At 44.2% G+C, this 16,440-nt stretch overlaps 1 protein-coding gene across 6 annotated transcripts; it reads left to right on the top strand.

The window, feature by feature from the left end:
* The first annotated feature begins 8,147 nt into the window (after nt 1-8,147).
* Nucleotides 8,148-13,901, top strand: LOC107374568 (uncharacterized). 6 transcript variants are annotated; one of them, XM_015942729.3, is made up of 7 exons: nt 8,148-8,420; nt 9,013-9,317; nt 9,431-9,518; nt 9,591-9,898; nt 9,978-10,337; nt 12,151-12,341; nt 12,418-13,901. In XM_015942729.3, exons 2-7 carry the CDS (start codon nt 9,261-9,263, stop codon nt 13,367-13,369), a joined length of 1,956 nt encoding a protein of 651 aa, XP_015798215.3. In that variant the 5' UTR covers nt 8,148-8,420; nt 9,013-9,260; the 3' UTR covers nt 13,370-13,901. The 6 variants fall into 6 exon arrangements, with proteins under 6 accessions (XP_015798215.3, XP_015798214.3, XP_015798210.3 ...); XM_015942728.3 differs by having other exon boundaries at nt 9,013-9,339; nt 9,675-9,898; XM_015942724.3 differs by having other exon boundaries at nt 9,013-9,339.
* The last annotated feature ends 2,539 nt before the right edge of the window (nt 13,902-16,440 follow it).

Here is a 16,440-nt window from a genome sequence, read left to right as displayed (position 1 = left end):
GTTGCCATGTCCTGTCCCTGTGTGTGAAGCTCCAGCTACTAGGTTCAGAGCCCTGGATGCAGAAACTGTTGCAAAGTTTGTGGACTGTATGTCTGTAAGGTTAGAGACCTTTAACCCAGATCCATCTAACATTGATCACTATTCACAACACTTTGATGTACTTTGTAATCAGGTCCTGGATGTGGTTGCCCCTCTCAAGCTTTGCAAGTCTAGACCTAGGAGGGAGCCTTGGCTCTCTGATGTCACACGGGCTTGTAGGCGGGCGTGTAGATCCTCTGTGAGAAAGTGGAAAAAGGATGGCCTACAGGTCTCGCGTGAGTTGTTCAGAGCATCACTGGTTGCTTATCAGGATGCAGTGAGGGCTGCTAGAACGGCCTATTTTGCAGACATCATTGAAACAAACTCCAAGAATCCCAAGATTCTCTACAAAACACTGAACTCTGTTCTGGTGTATCAGGAGCCTAGCTCCATGTCTCCTACAGCTGCTGGAAACTCTGAAGATTTTCACAGATTCTTTGTTCATAAAGTATCGGGCATTAGAGCAGCTATTTCTGGTAACTCTGTTGACCCTGTTCCAGTTCCTCCATCACCACCCACCCTGAGCTCCCTCAATACCGTTTCTTATTCTGAGTAAGCTCGTTGCAAGGCAGAAGCCATCTGGCTCTCCACTTGACGTTATGCCGCCTCGTCTCTGGAAGGCTGCCTTTTCTGTCTTGGCCCTTCACTTGGTCAGATTATCAATGGGAGCCTCAGCACAGGTGTGGTCCCAGCAGCATTGAAAGCAGCAGTTGTTCAGCCGACCCTGAAGAAACCTGGTGCTGATGTCTCTGTGATAGAAAACTACAGGCCTATCTCTACCCTGCCTTTTACATCTAAACTGCTTGAGAAAGTCGTTTATCAGCAGCTGGTCTCACATTTAGCTGACTCTGATCTGTTTGAGGTTTTCCAGTCAGGGTTCAGGTCTGGCCATAGCACAGAGTCAGCTCTACTGAGGGTCTTAACAATAGAAGTCCCAAGAATTTCAACATCACCCCTGAAGTCCTGAAGCAGGGTCAACAGACCCTTTTTAGTCCACACGTCCACACTGATGACTCTGATAGCTCCAATTAGCATCCCTTCATTTGTAAATGTGGCCATTGCCAGAGGAATCAGCAGGGGGGAGGAGAGATGAATTCACACAAAAGTCACATGATGGGCCGCATTATCCAGGTCATTTTGCCAAATGTGAGAGGACTAGAAACATGAGACATGAAAACATGAGACAAGTTTTCACTTTTTAAACATGAGTGACCTGTTTTGGTAGACATTTTGCTGCGGTTCCATGGTGCTTCACATATAGAGGATTTTGACAAATACACCTTGAATTTTGAGAATGTCATCTCAGTTTCGAGAAATTAGCCAAAATAATTGAAAAAAAAACTGTAAATCAACTTAAACTTGTTCAACAGTTGGGGATAATTTGGTTCAAAATGACTGAGTGTAAGCTGCTCCTGAGAGTGTCTGCCCATCCCCCAGCAGCATTTTTTGCAGGGCCGTCCTGCAACAGCTACAGAAATTTGCATGCAGCCTTTTGTGCTGTGGAGGATAAAAAGGTGACTGCTTCACCTATTTTGTTGACAAGAAAGAAAATGCAGAGGCTAACCACTCAACAGGCATTGGAACTGATCGTGAGCAAGGCCAACCCTCGTGACTCAGATGGAGAAGACATAGTCCTTCAACCAGATTCGGACTCTGAGCTGTCTTCAGGTTAGATTTCTCAAACTAGCTATTTTCATTTCCTGCCTATCTCTTTTTATTTAGAACCAAACAAAAAGTTAATTTAAAATTGTTTATCTTGCAGATGAGGAGACTCCTCTACCAAAAAAGAGAGCTCGGTTGGGGAGTGAGCTGACAGAGACCTCAAAAGATGGCACTGTGTGGTGTGAAAAACAAGTGGGGACATGTCTCCATATCACTCCAATAGAACCTTACGCCACAGCTGGAGAGCCAACGGCTAAGGCCAAACGATGTATCCGGAGTCGACTTCAGAGCTTCCTCTGTTTTATCACTCTTGACATGCTTCGAACCATTCAAGAATGGACTACTCAGCATGCACGTCACACGGAGCAGGTGGACTGGTTCTTGGATCTCCCCAGTGTTGCCAGATTCAAAATCCCACAACATCGTACAGAGAGGCTTAAATTATCGTTTTTCAGTACAAATTATCGTACATTATAAATTTGATAATAACGTTCTATAAACAACTTCTCACTCCAATATAATATGACAAAGAAGGTGTTTTATATTGCCCTGTTTAAATAAACATCTTTAAAACCAGTAATATAATGCCTATAAATGTGCAGAGTGTGTCGGCACCACTCCGACCTCCACACATTGACACAATATGCACATTTGCGCAGTCCTACTTATTTCATTTCTACATAGGTCTTTCTTTTAAGATTAGAAGCCATTGTCTCGTCACTCTGTCATCCTAGATTAGACTTAACTCGGCGTGCTCGCGGGCAAACAGCAAAAACTGGCGGGACACTGCCACATTATATAACCTTACAGTTTCTCGCGAGAGTAGGCCCTATCAATGTGATTGGGCTATTTATAGTACAGACCCAGAGTCAGTATTTGTAATAGACACAATAGCATAAACCTGTAAGCACTGAGGCGAAATCTGACTTCAGAACAGTTTAAAATTATGTAACTGACTTGGGAATGCCACAGCAAAAGACGGTGTTACTAGATGCAATGTGAAATTATCGTACATTTGAGGATTTTTGAAACTATTGATCGTACATTGTACAGAGCCCAAAATTATGGTACAAATACGATAATTATCGTATATCTGGCAACACTGGATCTCCCTGAACTAATGGCATTTATTGCAGTCATTATCTTGCGGGGGTGACCAAGGTTCCATCACTACGTGACAGCTGGTCAGCAAACCTGGCAAACCCAAGGATCATTGCAACTATGGCCCGAAACCGCTTCCAAGACATCATGTGACACTTACGCTTTGATGACATGTTCACACGCAGTGAGCGAGCGGAGACCAATACGTTTGCTGCAATCTCCGATGTGTGGGGATCGTTTGTCACCAACTGCATCGCATCCTACAACCCTGGTCAACACATCACTATTGATGAACAGCTTTTCCCGTCAAAGACTCGCTGCTGTTTCCTACAGTACATTGCAACAAACCGGACAAGTTTGGCATCAAGTTTTGGGTGGCTTGCGACTTGAAATCAAAGTACATCTGCAATGTCCTCCCATATCTTGGCAAGGACCCTAGTCGTCCCAGTGGGGAGATACTGTCTGAGAGTGTAGTGATGAGGCTAATGGAACCATTCATGGACAAGGGCAGAACCGTAACCACGGACAATTTCTTTACATCACTGTCACTTGCGCAACGACTGCTCAGCCGGAAAACCACTATCCTCGGCACAGTCAGCAAAAGTCGCCAGGAAATTCCTCAATCCGCTAGACAGATGGACCGCACTGAATTCACCACTCAGGTGTTTTCAACCACTGGTGCCACACTGACAGTGCATGCGCCCAAACGGAAGAAGGCTGTATACGTTCTCAGCAGCTTGCACAGCAAGGTTGAGACTGAAGGTACCACCAAAAGGAAGCCAAACACGGTCACACAATATAACAGCACAAAGTGCGGTGTGGATGTGATGGACCAAATGGTGCGGGAGTACAGCGTGCATGCAGGTACACGGAGATGGCCAGTCGCCGTGTTCTACAACATGATTGACATGGCAGCACTGAATGCACATGTGCTTTATCAGGCATGCATTGGGGTGCAGGAGAGACGGGTGGACTTCCTGGTTGAGCTTGCACAAGAGTTGGGTGATGGTCATGTGAGTGAGAAGAAGGCACGCAAGGAGAAACTGCTTCGGCAAAAACCTTCCACACCCAGCCCTGGCAAAAGGGCAAAGTGTCAGGTCAACCATCGTTGCACAAACAATTGTGCAACTGTGAGATGTGTTGGCTGCTACAAATATACATGTGGCAAATGTACCAGAGTCATACCCTGGCAGTGCCAGGCATGTTCCGACAGTGCAGACGGACTGCTGAGTGAGTGCTGATGACACACACACACACACACACACACACACACACACACACACACACACACACACACACACACACACACACACACACACACACTGCAGCTTAGTGTAAATATGTGTGAAATTGTTTTATTCCTTGTATTTTTTGTATCATTTTTATGACAAAAATAAAAAGCATGGAAACAAATAACAGTTGTTCTTTTGTATATTTCTCATGCTGAAATTTCAGTCCTCTTGACTTAGACACAAATGCTTCTGGTCTTTGCTCACAGCTGGACCTGGAAAACCTTACTGACAAAACAAAAGTGGCTGTTCACAACTCATTACACAATGTTAGCTAAAATCCTTCAGGTCACTCGACCCATCTCTGGGTTCCAAAGGTAGAAATGTTAAATGACCCTTCTCTGGGACTTCTAGTGTTAAATGATATCTATGTATCACTAGATCAGGGTACATCTGTGGTGCTTCTGTTGTTAGACCTGACGGCAGCCTTCGATACAGTTGACCACGCGATTCTACTTGATCGATTGGAACGATGGGTTGGGATCAAAGGGTCTGCTCTGGACTGGTTTAGATCGTATCTCCACAACAGGACATTCTGTGTTAAACTGGGTGATGTTTTTTCTTCTTGGGAGGGGCTCAGCTGGGGCTCCCGCAGGGATCGATCCTTGGTCCGCTTTTGTTTACCATCTATCTGCTTCCTCTGGGGTCAATCATTCGTAAACATGGCCTATCATTCCATCTGTATGCTGACGATTGCCAGATTTAATCTCCATTGTGTCAGGAGAAAGGACACTCCATCCAGTCCTTTGTGTCCTGTCTTAATGAGGTGAAGTCTTGGTTAATGGCCAACTGTCTGCATCTGAATGAGGGAAAGACAGAGCTCATTGTTTTTCACCCCCAACAGCAGGAATGTGGATCGTCATGTTGATCTTGGCCCTCTTTCTCCCTACTCAAAACCAGTCGTCACCAGTTTGGGGGTGAAAGTTGATGCTGGACTTAAATTTGATGCCCACATCAACTCTGTGATCCGGTCCAGTTTCTTTCACCTGAGACGCCTTGCAAAAATCAAGCCTATGCTGTCAAGAGCCCACCTGGAGCGGGTACTGCATGCATTTGTAATTTCTAGGCTTGATTACTGCAACTCTCTCTATGCAGGGTTGTGTCAGTCATCACTGTGTCGCCTACAGGTTGTGCAGAACAGCGCAGCCAGGTTCCTGACTGGGACCAGGAAACGGGACCACATCAGTCCGGTTCTGACCTCCCTGCACTGGCTTCCGGTTTTTTATCATTCACACTTCAAACTCCTCGTCTTTGTGTACAATTTCTTCCAGAGTAGTGCTCCCCCCTATCTAGCCACTCTCCTGAACAAACATTCCCCATCACGCGCTCCTCTGACCAAGGCCTGCTCGCTGTCCCTCGTTCGAGGTGTCGTACTCGCGGGGACCGGGCTTTCTCAGTCCTAGCACCGTCACTCTGGAACCAGTTGCCACCCTCAGTTAGGCTGTCCCCATCTCTGCCAGTCTTTAAGAGTGACCTAAAAACCCACCTCCTCTGCTTGGTGTTTCCTGAACATGTTTGAATTTGGCCATCTTTAATGTTGATTTTATTTCCCTGTTTTCATTGGTTCACTCTATCCCTTGTTTTACCCATTTGTCTTCTACTGGAATGTTTTACCTTTTTTTGTAATTTGAACTGCTTTTATTTTCGATTTATTCACCATATTTAACTTTGTCATGTACTATGTTCAGCGCATTGGGCTACCCGACAGGGTTGCAGAAGGCGCTATATAAATAAAGCTTTATTGATCTGATTGATTGTTAACATGACTTGTGTTCAGCATGTTTATGTGGATTCAATGTCATAAATTGTTATTGTTGAGATCGTATAGCTTTTGAAACATCAGATGTTGCATATTTTTTATGTGTTCAGGTCATGTGGGCCACCTATTCAGGGAAAATTACAAGTTGAGGCTGATGCTTGTTCCTGTGGTCAGATCTCTTTATTGAGAACACAAGCAGAGCAGACCGTTAACTCTTCAGATTCCTCGGAGGAAATCCCAAAGCGTTCCCTGGCCAGCTGGGAATAGTCCCTCCAGCATGTTCTGGGTCTTCCATTGGGTCTTCTCCCAGTTTGACATGCCTGAAAAACCTCACCAGGGAGGTGTCCAGGCAGCATCCTAACTAGAAACATTATAGTACGAAAAGGTCAACGGGACAACCCAACAGTGAAAATGTTTGTGGAAACCACTGCAGGGCTACAAATACCACATTGAAATACTTGTTTGTATGGTGTTTGATATTTGCACATCATGGCTGGGTTGTGTGGATTCTGTTTTTAACTCACTCTGCTGGCTGGATGGTCCCGGAGGAGATGCACACCTGCTCTTCCTTGTCTGGAGGTGACAGCAGGCGTGTCCTGCATCACGTAGGAGGATAAAAGGATCACAGATGTCTGAAAGAGTTTGTGGCAACCTCCAGCCTCCTATTCAAGTTTAGTTGGTAATCTTTAAAAATGATTTCATCTTGTTTTTACTCACCTGTTGATTTTCTTCAGGGCCGTTCCTTCAAGTCTCTTCAGGTTCTTTGTCTTCCTCTCCATCATACCCAAGCTTTCTTCAGCTTTCCACGACTGCTTCGGCTCGCTCTCTGTCACCAAATCCTTCTGCCGCCATTCTACATCCACAACATATCCACACTAACCTGTCACTCACCTGCTGAAATATCTTTACCTTCGCCATCTTCATCATCATCATCCTCTGTACCTGCACCAAGCATCTCCTGCTACTACTCGGTCTCACCCTCACCTCTCACACTCCCTGGAGTACAAACTCACCATCTCAGTAAGCCTCTCCTCAGACCTTGTTGCCATAGTTACAATATTATTGATCAGTTTTTACACTGTTGTTCAATTAATCACTAATCAAAAACCCTCATGCCACAGCGATCAAAACCATTCTCTTCTTCCTCTGCCAACGGTTCATCTGGTGAGTTCAAATCCAAAGATTTTCACGTTAAATGTTCTTTAAATGGCATCCTATGTGCTTTAGAAGTATTTGTTCTGCTGATCTGGTTTGTGAGAATGTTCAAAATCCTAAACAGAAGAAAATAAAATAAGGTGATAAATATCATCACCGCATGCTTCAGGTGATGTAAAGTTTAGGCCACATCGCCCAGTCCATCCTCCCAGTCCTCCTTAGCCTCTTTGCTGCTCTTCTCTAAAGTCCTCTCCGTCTGAAACAGAAGAGCACCTGAATGCATGCTGGATGTATTAGTTAACTGAACACATAAACAACATGTGTGCTAACTTTGTTTAAATATAAAACTGTTACAGTGAAGAACCCAGCAGCTTAACTATTTAGGTTGTAGGTTTTTTATTGGCACAAGATTTTATTTTGGATGTTCAGATATTTTTAAATAATTGAAGTTTAACTCACTTGTAAATGTCTAAAGATGTGTTCTTTATGCAGCTGCTGGTGACTCCTCGGACCAGTTCACTAACAGTTGTAATCAGTGCCATACCGTACCATGTTCAGGGTCAATTTAAACGGCATCGTTTTCAGGTGAGTCCCTAAAATGTGGCAGATTGTAAGGGAGTTGTCAAAAAAACGGTGGCCAATTTTGTAGAAAACAAATCACGATGCAACATTTTTATTATAAAAAAAATACAATCTTCCATATGAGAAAGATTATATATCACTTATACTTATGCAATGAATAGTTATTTTTTATTTATCTGAAGCATTTTTCTCCTATTTTATAACATACTGCTATGGACTTGTATGTTTAAAATAAAGACTCTTAACTTTTATTTTAAATGTTGCATTGCACCACAGGTTCTGCCATTTTAGCAGTTTTACATTGTCATAAAATATCAAATAAATTATTTTAATATATGTGATCTGGTGTGGCCAATCAGAACACGGAACGTCATTTCACTCCCAGCCAACAGGACACTGTCTATAATGTCCTTAGACTAGCCAATCAGGAAACGGAGGTGTCTGGAGTCGGATGTAGACCAGCCAATCAGAAAGCCCAAACTGTCTACAGTCGACTGTTTGTGTGTTTAACAGCCAATCAGGAAACTGAACAGTCGGCTGTAGACATCCGTGGTAAACGCACCGCGCTGAGCTCTCCAAATCACACAATGTAGGAATCTGTCCCACAAACATTATATAGGTGTGGTATTTTCTACGATCTGGACTTATGCGCTTCCGGTCGCGTGGGGCTGCTTCGCCTCTCTCCAGACCACGTGTTCCGCTTCGGGGTCAAAACAAACTTTCAGCTAGAGATCGGAGTTGTGGACGTCTTTACCTGCGAGAAGCCTAAACTTCACCAGTTCGTGTTTAAAAAGGTAAGTTCGTCGTTTATCCGAGCTTAGTGTCATTGTGGTAGAGGCGTTTATTTAGTGTGTTTACTACTTTAAACATAAAATCACAGCAATGGTGACCAAACATTTTAAAGGTTTGGATTAAAACTGTATTATAATTTTCAACCGTTTAAATCTACGAGCAATCTGTTGTTCTAGTGGTATTAATACTAGTATTTCTACTAGGATTGGTAATATTAAAAACACGTAATCACTCCATGTGGCGTTTGCAGTTTGTGTTGGAAAGCTGCTGCTGCTGAAAACATGTTCTACTAGAATTTATTCATCATTCTGCTTTAAATGAATTTATGTCACCATATTTAGGTCATGCATGACATAAATGCATCTTAGTTCATCATCAGGTGCTCATATCATCTGTGGTCTAACAGGCTCATGGATCCACTGGTGCAGCTGAATCCCTGCATCCATTGAGCCACGAGCCTGTTGGATAACTTATCAAAGGAAATGTTTTATTTGTTAAACACTTGATGAATCAGAAGCATTTTCCTTATGCATGACTTACCGACCGCCTCAGTTGGTTTAAAGAAACGGGATCTAAACAAGTTTCTGTGCACAGAAAGGAGACGCCGTGAACCAGTGGGTGAAAGACTTTCTGACCGAGTACGCAGAGAGCTTCCCTCAAGCGCCAGACACGCTGGAGGCCGACGTCGACCGCTGCATCCACGGTCAGACGGGGTTTGAGCATCACACTTTTGAGGAGATGTGGGACCTCTACAGCAGCTTCTCCATCCAGAAACGGGAACCGGAGCGTTTCACTCAGGAGCAGAAGGAGACGATCCAGAGAGCTCACACGTCTGTGACGAGATGGCTGAACACGCCGGTGACTCGTTCCACAAGTGTGCAGATGAGGAGGTTCAGGAAGTACGTCCATGACAGGAAACAAGTGAGAGCTGTGATGAAAGCCGCCATAAATGTTAGACAAGAAAAAACATCATTTAACACAATTTTAATTGATGCTTTTCCCGTTTCCTCAGCAGGAAGAATCGAGCTCCTCCCAGAGAGACCCTCTGTCGTCGCTGGATGATGATGATGATGATGAACAGGTGGCTGCTTCTGTGGAAGGTAAGAGGCAGAGAAAAATGGGTCACACTGAGTTTAAGCGATGCACATTGCAAAGCTGTTGTGGTCTTTTAGACTCCCTCACCTCAGAGCGCCCAGTAACAGGAGACGCAGAGACCAGGAAGCTGCTGAAGACTGTTGCTGCTCCTGCTTCTACAGCTGCTGCAGGTCCTCCTGGCCCCTCTGCTCCTGCTGGTCCTCCTGGTCTCGCGTCCGCTGCTGGATGTTCTGCTGCTGTGTTGGACCCACACATTGCTGAATCCAAGCTGCTCCTACCGTCTGGGACGAGGCAGCAAAACAGCAGCACATTAAATCCAGACGAGGACACTTTCCGACAGCAGCAAGACGCAGACGTCCCACCCCAGCATCCTACATCTTCTGATGTAAGCAAAACCAGAATCATCGGGGTTATTTGTGTCCCACATGTCAGCGATGAGGCGGTTTAAAGTCCCTGTGTTGCAGGGGGAGCTTGACTGGGTTAAAGCCTGGCAAGATGAGGGGGGTATCCCGTTGGCTGACCAGACGTGGCTTAGGGAGGACCAGGAACGAGGCCTCTACGCGCCCGCTCCCGTCTACAGGGATGAAAACGGTTTCCTCAAGAATCGCCGGGGTATTAGATCAGACTGCATGTGGTTCTACCCTCCAGAACCACCGGGCTTCGTTGGAGGAGCTGTCCCTGGACCTCAGCTCTTTTTCCGCAGCAGGGTGTTTGTTTGGAGACCTGTTGGGGTCTGGAGATGCTCCCTGAAGTGTCCGCGTGGAGATGAGTGCGCGGGGAAAGGACACGATGTGTACCTGTACCAATCTGGCTTCCATCACCAGGTTTGTCTCACCAGATATTAACAGAATATATACGACTTTGCACGTAGGGCCGGGCGATGTGGCAAAAATAGAATATCACGATTTTTCCAATATTTTATCACGATTTCGATTTTATCATGATTTTTTATCCATGAATAGCTTAACTTCAATTGCGTATTAAAGAAGAGAAACATTGAATAAACAAACATTTATTCATATTAGGGATAATCAACACAGTGCTAACACACTTATATTTTAAACTCACACCAGAGATGATAAAAGCCCTGAGAGAAACTATTACAAAAATCAGTTTTTCTCCTTTTTCAAGTAACTTAACATAAATTAAAATCGTAAACATATTTAAAGTGCAAACATGTCAATTGCAAACGTATTGTGCAAACATTAACTTGTTCAAAATACTATGTAGCTCCCAGTTGCTCATGTAGTGGATAGTTAAGCTCAAATACGGCTCTGATGTGCGGCTGGACCAGACATCGCTTGTGGTACAGGGTATCCGCGGGTCCTTAAAAAGTCTTAAATTTGCTTTTCCAAATTTAAGGCCTTAAAAATCCTTAAAAATGACAAATAATCCTTAAATAATTTCCAAAGGTCTTAAATGACCAAAGGCCCAATAAACAAGATTCTTTTATTTCTATAAAATTTTCGTGAATTTCTAGTTAGTTCAGCATTTTTTGTGTACGATGTTGGCGTAAGCGGAACCGTACACATTCGGTTGGTTTGTGAAAGGGGGCTATTTTTAGATGAGCACGCTAGTGGGAGTTTGCGCCATGGGGAAGGGCAACATTAATAGTAACTGGATGGCTAATCCCACGTTCGCGACGTGGTTAGCACCGGTTCCAGGCAATAGCTGGAAATCATAGCTTAAATTTAATTTAAAAAATAGCTTAAATTTGGTCAAAGTGGCCTTAAAAAAAGTCTTTAAAAAAGTCTTAAATTTGGCTCCCTTCAACCTGCAGATACCCTGGTGGTAGCAAAAAACTGCGCATTCTGAATATTTTCTGCAAATTCTCACTTTGCATTCAGCGTACATGCGTGGAATGGCGGTGTTCGAAAAATACTTGCGGCTGGAAAACTCGTAGCGCGGATCCAACGTTTTTATCGTTTTCTTAAATCCCGCTCCTACTGTTCACACGGGACACAAATCTTTAACCAAGTGGTACGTCACTGCATCCGTCACGCTGTTCCATCGTCTGCTGTCTCTGTCGTAGGGAGTTTTGTGAGTGTTTGTTAGCGTTTGCTGCCTGGAAGAAGCACTAGCCGCTGCAGCCGCAGGCTTTTTAGCTTTAGCTGCCAGCTGGCTCTCGTTGTATTGTTTGGGATGCCTTCTTTTCAAGTGATTAAACAAGTTTGTGGTGTTGCCATCACTTGCCTTGACGCTCTCCTTGCAAACTTTGTAAATGACGTTTCGTTGCTCTTTGTCATCTGGTGAAAAGCCAAACCAGTTCCATATAACGGACGAGGCGTTCCTCTTCGGAACGAAAACCTCGTTGTCGCTCTCAGCCGCGGCCGAAGCCATGTTTGTTCACACACAGGTGAAAACAAGCGGGGCACTAATATATTACTACGACTCACTCTGATTGGTTAAGGGTCAAACAAAGGCGTGTCATCCGCCGGAGGTAAGTTCCCTTTTCATTCAGAGGCAGAAATTCAACAGCAGAGCTGTGAATCGTGATAAAAAGGTCTCTCAAAAATGACAGACCGTCAGATGCGTAGATCATAAAACGGTCTAAAATCGTCACATCGCCCAGCCCTATTTGCACGTAAAACAAAGTATGAAACAACTTTTTCACAAGGAATCTCATTTGTCCCACAGGTACGCCACATCTGTGACGTGTCCAGCTGGTACACGCTGCTGACTGAAGTGCTGTGCTGCGGGCCGTGCACCAAGGCTGCCGGAGCTGGAGGAGGAGGCACCGTGGGACGGTGGCCTGCGTGGGACCCTGCTGTTGTGTCCCAGCTTAGCGAGGCTCACCAAGCTTTGTTTCCTGCTGTGCTCACGAGCGAGTGAGTCTGGTCTCCACCTGGTAGTTCTGCTAGTAAGGTCTGTCTGAAAGGAAACTGAACATTTTTACTCTAACAGGTGCGGGGTGGATAAGAACGTAGTGCGGCTTTTCCGTGACAGAACCAAGGACAACGCCATGGTCAAGGTGTGGAGCCTAATCCAAGAATTCCACACGGACGAGCATCTTCACCGTATAGATCTGTATACCACGCTCTTGATGACATTAGTGAAGCCTGGGGGGGTCGCTTCTGCTTTCCGCCACAAGTTTGAGCGCCCGCCTCCTGCCAGAGAGCTGCCCTCAGCACAGCTCCTTCGCCAGGTCTTTCTCCTGGCAGAGGCCCAGAATGTGCTGCACCACAGGGCTCAGATCCCGTCAACATCTGGACCCGCACTGAGCTTCCACGCCACCAGACAGCCAGTCACCAAGCTGACATCCATCTCAGCGGCTGACGTTCCTCCAACACCTCTTCAGCCTGCTGTCCTCCCTCCGCCAAGTTACCCTGTGACTGACTTTAAATTCACAGAGAGCACAGCAGGGACCAAGGACTCGAAGAGGACAGACCTCGTGATGCCCGTCTCCCGGTCTGCTCCCCAGCCACAGCCTGGATCACAGACTCCTATGAGATGTGAACCCGTTGTGGCCTCCTCCGCCTCTCTAGTCTCTAAATCCCCTGGGCACGCAGTCAGGCCCATTCTGCCTAAGGTGACCCCTGTTCAGTCCAGCTCTGTGTCTTCCCAGCCTCCTGGGGCCACGGCTACCTCGTCTCCATCCCCATCGTGGTCCAGGGCCACGCTTTACAAACGGAAACAACAGGGGCTTTCCTTCTTGGTGGGGAGAAAAAAATCCAGGGTGCAAAACAACCCTGTTTGCACGATCTGTGGACAGATGACCCAGGGACACAACAAATACAAAAACAAGGCCTTCTGCCCTGTAAAAAAGATGTCCTCATCAAAAGGTCTCACGGGCATCAAGTTTGAACGTTTTGAGGACTTTAAGTTGGCTGTTGACTCCAAAGATGCTGCTGTTTAGTCTTTGTTGTGTTTGGTTCAACACGATGGCCCTGCACCGCAGGTTGGAGCTCGTTTGATTTGCACCGACGCAGAACTGCAGCTGTGGTTTCTATTTCATTTTGTACACGAGATAAAACTTGTGACTTTAGTATTTTTTGCACTAATTGATGCCGTTTGCCAGCTGTGACGTTCCTTTTGTATTTTTTTACACAGTTAAAGCTTGTTACTATCATTTAAATGTTTAAATATTTGCTGTTTCCACTTTTTAATAAAGTATCTGTAGCAGGACAGCGAGCGTCCTGATGTGTCTGCTAGACTTAAATTACAGAGTCACGCTGAAAAAGTACAGGGCTGCATGGTGGCGCAGTTGTTGGCACTGTTGCCTCGCAGCAAGAAGGTTGCAGGTTTGAAACCCGGATGCGGTCTTATACAAATAAGCATGCGTGGGTTTCCTCAGGGTACTCCGGTTCCCCCACAGATCACAACATGCCCTATAGGTTAACTATTGTACATCGCCTTGAATAAAAGCATCTGCCACATAAATAAACATACACATGTTGTTTGTATGGTTTTATATAAACTTACAAGCAGATGAGTCTGAGGGAAAATACAGCAGATTTGTGTCAACACGATGTTTTGAGAGAGATCCAAGCGCTTAAAATAAACGCTCTCCATAAAGTAAGATAAGCTTTGAATCAAAGGCAGGATTTGAAGCCCACAGCTGAAGAATGTTCCATCATTTTGGAAAAGTCTTGTTTTTAAACGAGCCGATTAAAAATCATCGTCTCCCCAGACCACTAGCCCTCGTCAACACCACATCCTCATTAAAGAAATCATGCAGTCGTGCAATGTCTACAGACGGTTCTTCTTCCTGATTGGCTGCGGGCAAAATGAGGTTCCTTTTTCTGACTCAGAATGAATTACATCATGTTATTATTTTAGATGTAAGTTAACTAGAGTTGAGCATTCGTCTGTTAGTTCAATGTACCAGCCTGGAAAATCTCTTCCTATCCTGATTAATTAGGTCATTAATACATTCTGTACTTATTAATATGTCACAATAATCAATTGCACTGACTGATCTGAACATCGACCTGATTATAGAATAAGTCATGTTTAATAACATATCTTTCGTACAAGTCGTCAGGGGCTACAAAATGTTTCTGGACTTATGAATATGGTACACAAATTGTAAGAAAACATGAGATTATAAATAAGGAGCTAAATCTAATTCTCCATTAAGACCTGGGAAATTAGTAGCTTTTAGTGTGTAAATCCAAAATGATTCTCTTTGCAAGTTTTTTAAAAAGAGAATCATTTTGGATTTACACACTAAAAGCTACTAATTTCCCAGGTCTTAATGGAGAATTAGATTTAGCTCCTTATCTCATGTTTTCTTACAATTTGTTTACCATATTTATAATTTTTTCTCAAATTCTATAAGTAAAATTCAATATTTGTAAGTATTCATCCTTACAACAGGATTGTTTAGATGTAAAAAGTTTTCTGTGTTGTACTCGTCATCCAATCAGAATGCTGTCTACCTGCCCAGCTTCGGCAGGTGTCATTGATTGGCCTTTTTAACATGGGAGTGAGTGAGCATACAAACATTTTGAGCCCTGACGAAGGCCCTGTGGGCTGAAACGCGTTGGCATTGATGTTTTTAACAATTTAAGCCACGTACTAATAAAGGCTTATTTTTGTATCTCCTGAGTGCCTCAGACCTCCTTTTGCCAACATTTATGTGGATCCCTTGGCTGAAGAGCACCAGATAAGATTTCTCACACCTCTGCAGCACTTCCAGCATTTTTTCTATTTGTATTTCTGGACTTCTTTGGTCTCCAGCTGTGGAGAACTCACTCTCAGACGGTGGAGGATGCCTGCTCACACGGAATGCCTTGAGCCAGTCCTGACAGCAGGAGCAGAGTGTCTTCTGCTCCACCACCATAGGGTGGTGTTCTCCTTGTAGGGGATGGAGGTCAGGCTGCTGGACAGCTTGATCTCCTGATCCTGGGCCAGGAAAGAACAGGCTGTTGTTGGAATGTCTGCAGCTGGTTGTCCTCTTCAAAGAATTTCTCCAAGGTGTCTTAATTTGCTTTACTGGTGGTAACTGAAATTAAATGGACAATACGAAAAAAATTAAGCAAAAATTGTGTAATTCATGACATCTAAATCATCATCAGTCTTCTTCCTCCTCATCTCCATCACCTAATGACTCCCTCCTTGCTCCAGGAGCTTCAGTAAAAAGATCTCGCTCTCATGATGGAATGTGCTACAGTAAAAGACAAATATCTGCTGCTGTCCTACGATTCATCTTCCTCCATGTTGGATGCCATTTACATCCAGCTGCTCGGACTGAATCATTATTTTTATTTCATTTGGTCAAAAAAAAAAAAAAACGTAAAATATCTTTAAGAATGTCCTTTTATTTTTACTATTTCTTCCATTTCTTTTTTATTTCTCTTGTTTCAGAATGGAAATTGAAACCTTGTTGGTTCAACAGGTGGTACATTTGCATTCTTTTTTGTAATCCCATCATTTTCCTGTTTTCCTTAGCCTTTTTGCTTTTCCCTGCCAGTATAAAGAATTCCTTTGTTTTCTGTTTCACCCATTCCCACCATTTGGCCTTGGTTTCGAATAAAACGTTTGCCAGTTATTATATCTTTCTTTAAAATTAGCTATTATATCTTTTTCTTCCAGTAGCAGGCAGTTTAATCTTCACAAACCATTTCCTTTTCTGTCTTTCCCTCCGATTTCTAATTTCCCTCTTAACATTGAGCGATCGGAGAAAAAGGTTGGAATGACTTGCGTTTCAAGCGGTTTCATATCCCTTGTGAACATGAAGTCTATTCTCGATGTCTTTTCCCCATCCCCGCGTATCCACATAAGGACTTATTTGTCTGTTTTCAGTGCTCTATAACAGTCAACCATTTTGAAATCTCTCACAATATGTTGTAAGAGTAGAAACGTTGTGTCTACTTGTATCCTTCTTGTCCCCTCAGCCCTATCCTTCCTAGGTAAAATACAGTTAAAGTCCCTCCCCAAACTATTGGTGTACTCCCAGTAAGGTGGGGTCGTATTGCTTCCAAC

Source organism: Nothobranchius furzeri, chromosome 19, assembly GCF_043380555.1.
Source record: "Nothobranchius furzeri strain GRZ-AD chromosome 19, NfurGRZ-RIMD1, whole genome shotgun sequence".
Lineage (NCBI taxonomy): Eukaryota > Metazoa > Chordata > Actinopteri > Cyprinodontiformes > Nothobranchiidae > Nothobranchius > Nothobranchius furzeri.
The sequence above is the reverse complement of the archived record's forward strand: the minus strand, read 5'-3'. Positions and strand labels throughout refer to the sequence as shown.

What these genes read in the sequence shown, in the direction of transcription:
- LOC107374568 (XM_070547560.1), top strand. Translation starts at nt 9,157, where the DNA reads ATGTGGGACCTCTACAGCAGCTTCTCCATCCAGAAACGGGAACCGGAG. An exon ending in AGCATCCTACATCTTCTGAT is followed by an intron (nt 9,899 to 9,977) that starts GTAAGCAAAACC and finishes CCTGTGTTGCAG; the next exon opens with GGGGAGCTTGACTGGGTTAA. An exon ending in CCTGCTGTGCTCACGAGCGA is followed by an intron (nt 12,342 to 12,417) that starts GTGAGTCTGGTC and finishes TTACTCTAACAG; the next exon opens with GTGCGGGGTGGATAAGAACG.